The sequence below is a fragment of the Manis javanica genome, chromosome 14 (genome assembly GCF_040802235.1).
Source record: "Manis javanica isolate MJ-LG chromosome 14, MJ_LKY, whole genome shotgun sequence".
NCBI classification, from domain to species: Eukaryota; Metazoa; Chordata; class Mammalia; order Pholidota; family Manidae; genus Manis; species Manis javanica.
The window spans coordinates 93,014,051-93,023,949 of NC_133169.1; the positions used below are offsets into that span (position 1 = coordinate 93,014,051).

A 9,899-nucleotide genomic window follows, 5' to 3' on the forward strand; every position below is an offset into this window, starting at 1 on the left:
TCCCACCAGGGTCTCTGTGCAGGGCTTATGCAAGAGGTCCTTGAGAATGCTGCAAATTAGGGCTTCATTTCTCATGGGAACATGAGGGAAAGCGGAAAACCCTCCAGTTTGTTTAATGAAGAAACATGACCTTCAGGCTCTTATTCACAGGGGCGAGTCAAGTGGCTACGACTGCAATTCAGGTCTTTGGTGGGTAGTGTATAAATATGTGGGTGTGCAAAAGCAGCTGTCACTTGGCACAGCAAGTGGAATCACTGGCTCAGTGGATTTACTGGGTTTTCCACTTTAATTTTAAACTCCAAGTAACAATCACAGATAACCTGTTATGAAGCTGGTCACTGTGTTCCTGCTGGTGACCATCAGCATTTGCAGTTACTCTGGTAAGTGGCCTAGAACATACATTTCTCTACTTTTCTGTTAATAGGATCATAACTAGTAAGCCTAGGCTCTCAGTGGAATATGGTTGAGGGAGTTTGAGAACTATGGGGTGATGGTGTTGGAAGGGATTTCAGGTAGAGCAAACACCAGCCACACCTGACTCCAACCCAATACAAGTATTGTCTGTAATGATTCCAACGTAAGAAGTCAGCCAACTCCCACTGAAGATGAACAATGCACATTTCATTGTTGAACACTGGTTGCCGTAGTTTCCTTATAATCATGAGTCAAAATCTCATTTTGCAACTTCTTCCTTTGAGCTTTTTTCCTATTTTCTTTCCATCATCTCTAATCAGTTGCCTGATTGGTTCCCTGAAACATAGCTCCATTTATCTGTTCACACAATCAATAGAGATTTGTTGAATGGCTACAATTTGTTGGGCCCTGGATAAGTATTGGAAGATTCAGACATGAACCAGACATGAATACTGTTTTCAAGGTTCTTATAGTCTGGCAAGTGAGATGTGACTTCTCTAGGAGGAAGTCACCATAAGTACTGAACTTCTGCAATGCGCAACACCGTATTCAGATGGAGCTCTGTGGGAGTAGTGAGAGGTGAGCAGTCCAGTTTCTAGGCCAGGATTTTGAAGGACAACGGCAGGAGGAGCCACTTTTAACTGCGTGCAGGTAGATCTGTTTGGGAGCATCTGCAAAATGCATCCTGATGGCCACTATTCATCGAGCGAACACAAAGCTTTGATCGTCTTCTCTTGGGGATATGTAAGTGCCCACAGAGAAGACATTCACCAAAGGGTTTCAAATAAGAAGCAGGAAGATGGATCATGAGAAACCGGGTGCTACCCACACCCACACTGGCAACTTTGGCTCGTAGTTTTTACTGAGTTTTTAGACCAATTTGTAATTTCACCAATTTTGGCTATATTGTTGTTCTTCTGTGTCCAGGAGCAAATAGCCATAGATAGAGGTGGAAGGAAATAAATACTCCTTCTCTGGGGGGAGAATTTTGACAGGCAAAAGGGGGGTAGAAGACGAAGGAAAGGTGTGCACAGGCTCCATTTTTATGATTTGAATGGGGAAATAAAAAGGATTCCAAAGGAAAATGAACTATGGCAGGGTCTTAGCCAGCAGAACGATATGTGTTCTTACATGTTTGCTCATGCATGTGTGTGTTTATCTACACATATTTTGTAAAAATATGTATGGTATTTGTCCCATTCTTTACAATTTCCCTCCAATTCACCTTCTGTGTATAAGTTACATTTCTAAAGTCAAAAACCTAAAATGCTATTGGTCCATATAAAAGCCTTGACAACTCACCATTGCCCTTGGGGAAGAAATCTGAAACTCTTTCATGTGGCATCAAGACCCTGAAAAATCTGACGTCGCTTAGGTCTTCCTGCCTCACCTGCCTTACCCCCTCCACATGCCCCCGGGGGGACCCACACCCCACCCGCCCTGGGAGGAAGGCTCCCGTCCTGTGTGCACACCTCTCTCTTCACGTGTCTGTGCCTTTGTTAATTTTGTTAGAACTCGACTCCCCTTGTTTGCCTGTGATCCCACCCTCTGCCCCGAGACATGGCTCCTGCAGCATCTTCTCTGGGATGTTGCTCTCCCACATCACAATTTGCCATCCCTTCTCTTACGCTTCCACAGAGCTTTGTCCATGATTGCATGGCACGAGATGCACGGTGGCATACGCAGATCCGTGTTGCCCCCTAGACTGTGTGAGCCCTTTGAATGGAGTGTTCTTGTACCATTCGCCTACATATCTGCACCAGCTGGCATAGAGTTGGTGTTGATTATTTTTGCAGCATTGGCCTGAATTGTTTGGGAGCAGTTTCCTGGGCTAACATCGGGTCCGTGCATGTCCCAAGTGGAGATGTAACATGGCATTTACTCTTCGGCCTCACAGACGTGGGCTCTGGACACGACCATGTGAACTGATGTGAACTGACACCCCTATTCAGTTAACACCACTATCTATTGACTGCTTGCTTACTACATGCCGGGGTCTGTTCTATGCATATGGACAGTGAATAAAACATGAATTCCTGGTTCTCATGGAGACTGCATTCCAGTGAGAAGATGAAGGCAAAGTAAATAAGTAAATATTTAATATTTTATGGAATGGTAAGAAAAGATTTAAGAGGATAGAGGGGACAGGCGGTGCTATTTTAAATACCTCTCTGAGGGGGCAGCATTTGAACAGACACCAAGTAATGTGAGGAAGAAAGACGTATCTATCTGAGGAAAGAAAGTTCTAGGGAGGTGGAGCAGCAGGTGCAAAGGCCCTGAGGCAGTTTTAAAGGGAAACCGAGATGCATGGCCCTGGCACGGAGCCGCCAATAGATGGGAAGGTGGTGAGGCTGCAGAGCTGGGCATGTCTGTCTCACTTGGTTTCTCCTTTGCTCTGCAGCTGCTGCCTTCATTTTCAACAGATTACCACTTCCTGTCAACAATGCCTTACCTTTACCTCTGGACAACATTCTCCCAATCATGGATCCATTAAAGCTTCTTCTGAAAACCCTGGGCATTTCTGTTGAGCACCTTGTAGAAGGACTGAGGAAGTGTGTGGATGAGTTGGGACCGGAGGCCTCTGAGGCCGTAAAGAAACTGCTGGTAACTACAGCTTGTGGGGCTCATTTGCAGAAGGGCAGGGCCTAATCACACTGAACACCTCCCACCCCAGCCCACTCCCCCCACCCTGTTTCCCTGGTGAGCATGTATCTGCCCCTTATCGCCTGCATTCCTATAAAGTTTGCATGTCCTGGAATCTCATGGCAAGTGCACTATCTGCATTTCCAAAAGGCATTTTTGAAGGAGAGAGACCCGTGTTCTAGGTACGGCTTTGCCGTTTCCCAGCTCTGTGACTCTCTGTGGGACTTGATCACTCTGAGCCTCTGTCTCCCAGCAGTAAGTGGTGGCTACATAGGCTACCGACTCCTTTTGGAAACGTGCTGATTGCATGTAAGCTACTCTTAAGTTTCTTCTCATTCTTCTGCCTTTCAGGAGGCCCTGTCACATTTGGTGTGACGGCAGGTGAAGCAGGCGTGGGCCGCAAGGGGGACGGCCTCTCCTCCGCCCTGGCTGACACTCATTCCGTCCTAGGACGTGGGTAGCCTTGAACAGAATGAATAAAGCAATGAATAGATTTCCGTCTGTCCTATTTTTATTTCTGGGGGCTCTATTCAGAAGGGACTAACCAGATAAATTTTCGCTTGGGTCATAAACTCTAGAGAGCCTGGTATCAAAGTGTGCCACGTTTTCAATAAGATGTAATCATTCCTTCCCTTCTCCTTATCTCTAAGTTAAGCATCTACATTTTCTTTATCTGACAGTGTTTCTAGAACCCTCACACTGCTATTATCGTATTGCTAAAGAAAATTTTAAACATAAAACAAAAAGAATTTTCAAAAGATTGTCTGACAAGCACAGGGCCTTACAAACCTCATTGGTTTGGAGTCTCCATCCCTAGGATTTGAGTTTCTGTTATGTTTGTGGTTATACAGGGCAACGCCATAGCTTTACAGACCCTTCCGCCTAGTTAGTCTTCACTACATCCTCCTTGAGCGCGTGGACTCCGAACGATCCTTTCCTTTGCCCAATGCTGTTATCTATAGCGATGCCAGAATCATCTTTCCAAGACATAGTTCTGGTTGTATATGACCGACTACAGAATATATTTCAAACCCCTTAGCATGATGCACAAGACCCTTCAGAATCTGGCCTTTGCGAGCATGTCTGTCTCACCAGTGTTCCTTCCTTCCCGCGTGCTCTGGTCCAAGTCATGCTGAGAAGGTAACTAAATCTGTTCGCTGCTGATGCTTTTACACCTTAATGAAAAATCAAGTTTGTTCCCACCTAAAATGTCTGCCTTCAGACCCGGTCTTGTGCCATTCTTGGGACCGTTTGCCCCGGGGTCCATTCCCCTGCTCCGCTCTGTGCTGATGCCGCCACAGATTCCCATTGGATTCCTTTTCTCTTTGCCTTCTTTGGGGCATCACACGCACCCCCGTGGCTGCCAGTGGAGGGAGGAGACGGGGCAGGATGCCGCCCTGCGGGTTGCCCTCCTCAGGTCCCCAAGTCAGTTGACCTTTCGGTTGGGTTCTGCCCCTGGGAGGGCCAGGCAGAAGCTGGGAGGTGGGAGACGAGGAACGCTGGGGCGGGGCCCCCCTGGCTCCCGGTCTGCGGAGGTCTCTGGGAGGGCCTGCGCCGCGCCCGGGGCCCCTCATCCTGCCGGCGAGCCCGCGGCAGCCCCCCCTTTGCCAGGCACCTCTAGTCCCCGGCTCTGGTCATATCAGCTCCTCTGGTTTCCTCTCCAGCAGAGCTTGGTCGTGGCTTCCTGCTGGTGCCAGTTTCTAGGTTGCTGCCCCCTCACCGATTTGACTTCTTGGTTCTTGCGTCATCTGTCGAGTCCCTTCTGCGTGTTGCATTCCTTCCGTCCCAAGCATCAGTGTAGTTTCTGTTTCCTGGTTGCCTTCTAAGACGATGTTAGCTGCCATCTTCTCTGTGAAGGTTACCTTGATTTCCTGCAATTTCTTGCCCGCAACTTTCTTTACAACAAAAAATTGTTGCACTTTGTGATACCTGTTTTCCTTCCTCGTTTTACTCGAGTCTGTAAGAATGGACTAGATTGCCCAACTACAGTATTAAATAACCCCAAATCTCAGGGGCTCACATCCACAACATTTCAATTTGTTCTGATCCTACATAGCTGTCGCGGGCTGGGTACAGCCCTCCCCATGTTGTGTGATTCTGTGACCTGAGCACTTCTGTCTTGAGCATTTCTAATTATCACGGCACATGGAAAAACGAGAACTTAGTGAACCATAGGCCAACTTTGAAAACTTCCTGTTTCATTGACCAAAGCAAGTCATGTGACGGTACCTGACTTATTTAGGAGCGGGACATATAATTCTCTTACAGAAAGGGAGGGTGTCAAAAATGGGTTAACATAATGTGATTTACCATATTACTTAACTACTTCAAAGTAATGACTATAGGATACACCTCCGTTCTACTTGAAATTTTCTGCTGAATGGGTTACCCTCCTACCTCTAGTTTTCTTACTACTATTTGACCATTCTTTTTCAGTTTCTTTATGTGGCCCTTATTAACCTCACTGCCCCTGAATGTTCATGCCTCCAAAGATTCTAAACCTGATTCTCCTCTTTGCACTTTACCTTCCTGGGGGGACCACATGCGCTCCCGTGACTGCCCGTAGAGTCTCTAGCTACAGCCTATATCCCTTCTTCGAGGAGAACAGTCTCAGTTACCTGTAAGACACCCATAGAGGCCCTTGTTTATGTTCCGCTCAGCAGACCCCCACCTGGACTCATTTCTTTTCAAAACATGTTCCTATGTTCTAATTTCGTATCTCAGTAAACAGCACAACTATGTTCCTGCTTGCTTGGTGCATAAGCTTGGGAATCATCCTCAATACTTCAGCCTTACTTCCTGATTGGTATGAAAGTCCTGTTTGTTATAAATATCATATACAGTTTTTCACTGTCATACTACTTTGATGATCACATTTTCATTATCATTTGCTCTTCCCAAATCTTGTCATTTCTCACCAGACGTCTGTGTTACTCTCCCAAATGGCCTCTGTATTTCCAAGGATGGACCCCTAATCCACCAACCAGACAGCAGAAAAAGTGGTTTCTTAAGATATAAGAATCATTCCCCAGCTTCAGACTCCTCAATAGCTTTTCAATGGTAATTTTTAAAAAAAGTCAGATACAATTTTTTAACCAATAGACATATTCATAACACAGATTTAGACATATTTATTTGCATACTTATTTCAAAGTCTCTTTAGACTCTGAACTCAAACGAATAGGGATCTGGCCTTATTTATGTCGGTACCCTCGGCACATAGCCCAGAACCTAAAAGCGGTCAGTGTTGGGTTTGTGTCCATCGTGAGGGTGGCTTTGCTTCTGTCGAGTTCTGTCTTGTCAGGTGGGCCCTTCCGTCCTCTCCCATCATTTGTGCCATTAATCTGCTCGCTGCTCTTTCCCCCAGCTCGGTGTGCTTGCATATCTGAGAAGGATGATTCTTTATGCCCTTGAGACTGCCATGTGGAGGGAACTGAGGATAGAGTCCCATGCTACCAAACTCTGAGAAATAGATGCCGTATGGCAGGATGTTGGGGATGCATCAAAGAGAGTGAGTGGGTCAAGATGGAAGCTGAGCTCAGGCTGTGTTTGGGAAGCTAGGCAGAGGCTGATGGTCAACATGATGGTAGACATCGTTGATGAAATGTACTATGAAAGTCACACCACCACAAGCTGGTGAGGATGCAGAAAAATTGGCTCACTAATGCATGCTAGTGTGAATGTAAAATAGTACATCTACTCCGGAAAAATGGCTTGAGGCTTTGTTGAAAAACTAAATGTGCCACTACCATATGACTCACCAATTGTACTCCTGGGCATTTATTCAGGACATGAAACATGTTTATGCAAAAACCTGTACACAAATGTTCATAGCAGTTTTATTTGTGATAACCCAAACCTGCAGACAACCCAGTTGTCCTTCAACGGATGAATGCTTAAACAAACTGTTGTACATCTATAGGATGGGATACTTCCAGCAATAAAAACGAATGAGCTATTGGCACATCAATGAGTTGGATGCATCTTCAGGGAATTATGCTAAGTGAACAAGAGCCATTCTCATAAAGCTAAATACTGTATAAGTCCATTTATATAACATTCTCTAAATGACACAGCTATAGAATGGAAAACAAATTGGTGATTTCCAGAGGTCTTATGGGATGGGTGGGAGTAAGAGGGAAGTGAATGTGCTACCTGAGGGCTGCATAAGAGGTCCTCGTGGGAACTGGAAGTGTTTTCTATCTTGTCTGTGACATTGTCAGCATGCTGGATTTGAATTGTACTATAGTTGTGCAAGGTGCTGCCATTAGGGGAAATTTGGTAGAGATATGCTGATCTCTGTATTATTTCTTACGACTGCATGTGAATCTATGATTATATCAAAATAAAATACTTATTTAAAAACGATCGTGAAGATAAATAGAATATAGAAATATATAATGTATAAAATTTACCTAATTTGATATATAGTAATTACATAACTTTCATTCCTTTCATCCGTAAATCCCACAGACTAGAGGAAACCACTATTAACAGTTTTATGTATTAAGACATTTTCTGCACATTTAAAAACATGAATATATGCATAAAGAGGGAATCATACTTCATTTAGACTGTCATCTATGCAAATATTTAAATCATTTCTAGTGGTAATTTCTTTCTTATCATAAAGAGTGCTGGAGTAAAACATCAATATATTGGCCTTTGTTTTGTACATCCCTCTTCAGAAAAATCTTGGAAGTGGAGAAGAAACGTTTAAAACTTCGGTAGGTAGCTACTAACAAATTTCTGTTGGAGAAAGCAGTTGGAATCGACATGACTGAGGTGCCCAAAGTTCCCTTCTCTAAAATGGGATCGGAGACTCCAGACAATGCTAAGGGTGTGATTATTCTGCCCAAGAAAGCAATACATCCCTTTCTGCTGTGTGTTGGAGGGTCAGGATAGGCAGTGTATGAATCACGTAACTTCCGTGATTTAAGACAGGCAATAAGTGACCTAAGCCTGTGAATTAAGGCCTCTGTGTTTGAGTCAGGTAATACCAACAGAGAAATCAGTAACATTTATTTATTTATGTATTTAATTTTAGAAAAGCACCAGTTGAGAAGTTCTCAGATTGTTGAAACAGATTAAAGACAGTAGGGGGGCACTCAGGTTTTTAGCAACATCCAGAAAGACAGATGTTCTTAAATTTTATTCAAGAATATAGTCAAGATAAAAATAAGAAGAAATACTACCAGCTCCTTCAGTGGTATTAAAATTTTCCCTTGGCAACACAACTCAATGAAAATTATGTGAGTATCCTCCTTTCTAGTAACTATGTCTGGCTTCATTTCACGCATCTTTTAAAGTGCTTTTTTTTTCCCTCTGCCTCGGCCCAGGTATATCTTTATCAAATAAGAGAATGTTTCTTGATTAGATAATAACAATTAATATGATTACTATCATTAATAGTAATAGTTATTGGCCATCTATTGTATTCTACATATATTTTTAAATTCAATGAATGGTGACTAATTATTGATTGCAATGTCTTTGCTAGAAATCGAGCACACAGGGATAAACAGAGCGACATGGCCCACACCCCCACAGATTTCTCAGTGTAAAGAAAGGCACATAAACTGTGCAAGTAAACATAGGTAAGCAGATAATTACAAATCGTTTAAGAACAATAAAGGAAAAGAATAGGATTTTAAGAATGGTAACAGTAACAAGAGGTTCCCTATTTTATTTTGAGAACCCATCTCAGCCAAAAAATGCTCTGGAAAGAAGTTCCTGAAAGTGCATATATCCTGAGGACAAGGAGAACTTAGCTTCCTCAAAGAACTGAAAGAGTTTTATGCGACTGAAGCCCTGTGAGCAGAGAACAGAGGATGTGAGATGAGGCTAGACGGATAGAGATAAGACGGTACTGGTGTCGTGGTAACGGGCACCGTTTCATTCCCAAGAGTCCTGGAGAGTCACAGGCAGTTTTGTGTCCAGCATTCCCCGTCTCTTCGAGTGGCCCCACTGCACGTCCAGTTGTATTAGTCAGAGCTTGGGAATCATTTCTCATACTTCCTTTTCCCGGCAGAGCACATCCCAGTCGTCACCAAGCCCCGTGCCGCTCGGCGGTCTCTCAGTCCGTCTTCACTGACTCTCCCACATCGAGTGCCCCTCATCTCTTGCGAGAGCTTCTTAGTGGGCTTCCTGCTGCTTCTCTGGACCCCTCAGTATGGTCTGCCCAGCAGCCAAGTGATCTTAACAAAGGGGCAACAGTGATTGTTTTCATTCTCATGCTTAACACTTTTGTGGCTTTCCATTGTTCTTGGAGCTAAGAATGAAATCCTGACCATGCCTATGAGCATGCAAATGTTTTATAAAGAAGTAAAAACATAGTGCACAGGATTATATATATAAGGATGTTTATTGCAGCATCCTTTGAAGAGCTGAAAAAATAAAAACTATGAATTATGAATGTCTATCAACAGGGAGATTATGATATCTTAATTTACCAGCTATCAAGTAGCTTATTAAAGACCTGTATTATTTACCTGAAGTAAATACCATGAGATGTTCTTAAATAAGAAAGGCAAGCTATGGAGTGAAGTGCACACAAAACACTCGCTCTACCTTCGTGTGTATGTTTAGATTTGTTCACAGGGGCAGGAAGAATGGGATCAGTATTCCAGGGCTGATTTGGGGAGATGGTTAACTTTGAAAAATATATACATTTTTCCACTTGCCCCCTCACCTCCCACCTTAGGCTGAGCATATTCTACTTTCATAATTTTTGAAGTGGAATTTGGAAGAAAACATTTTGTCAGTGAATACATACTAGATAGTAAGTTTGCCTCCCTCTCATAAAAACAAAAATAACAAAAGGAAATCCTATCATAGACTTA

At 43.6% G+C, this 9,899-nt stretch overlaps 1 protein-coding gene and 1 long non-coding RNA gene across 2 annotated transcripts in view; both read left to right on the forward strand.

Moving 5' to 3' along the window:
- LOC140846240 (uncharacterized) overlaps positions 1–9,899 on the forward strand; it is a 161,258-nt gene that overhangs the window by 37,496 nt on the left and 113,863 nt on the right. The gene's annotated exons all lie outside the window — the stretch shown is intronic.
- Positions 213–3,550, forward strand: SCGB3A2 (secretoglobin family 3A member 2). Its single transcript, XM_017640717.3, has 3 exons — positions 213–380; positions 2,816–3,018; positions 3,409–3,550. The coding sequence occupies exons 1-3, from the start codon at positions 326–328 to the stop codon at positions 3,430–3,432; spliced, it is 282 nt and encodes a 93-aa protein (XP_017496206.1). The 5' UTR covers positions 213–325; the 3' UTR covers positions 3,433–3,550.

What these genes read in the sequence shown, in the direction of transcription:
- SCGB3A2 (XM_017640717.3), top strand. Translation starts at nt 326, where the DNA reads ATGAAGCTGGTCACTGTGTTCCTGCTGGTGACCATCAGCATTTGCAGT. An exon ending in CAGCATTTGCAGTTACTCTG is followed by an intron (nt 381 to 2,815) that starts GTAAGTGGCCTA and finishes TTTGCTCTGCAG; the next exon opens with CTGCTGCCTTCATTTTCAAC. An exon ending in AGGCCGTAAAGAAACTGCTG is followed by an intron (nt 3,019 to 3,408) that starts GTAACTACAGCT and finishes TCTGCCTTTCAG; the next exon opens with GAGGCCCTGTCACATTTGGT.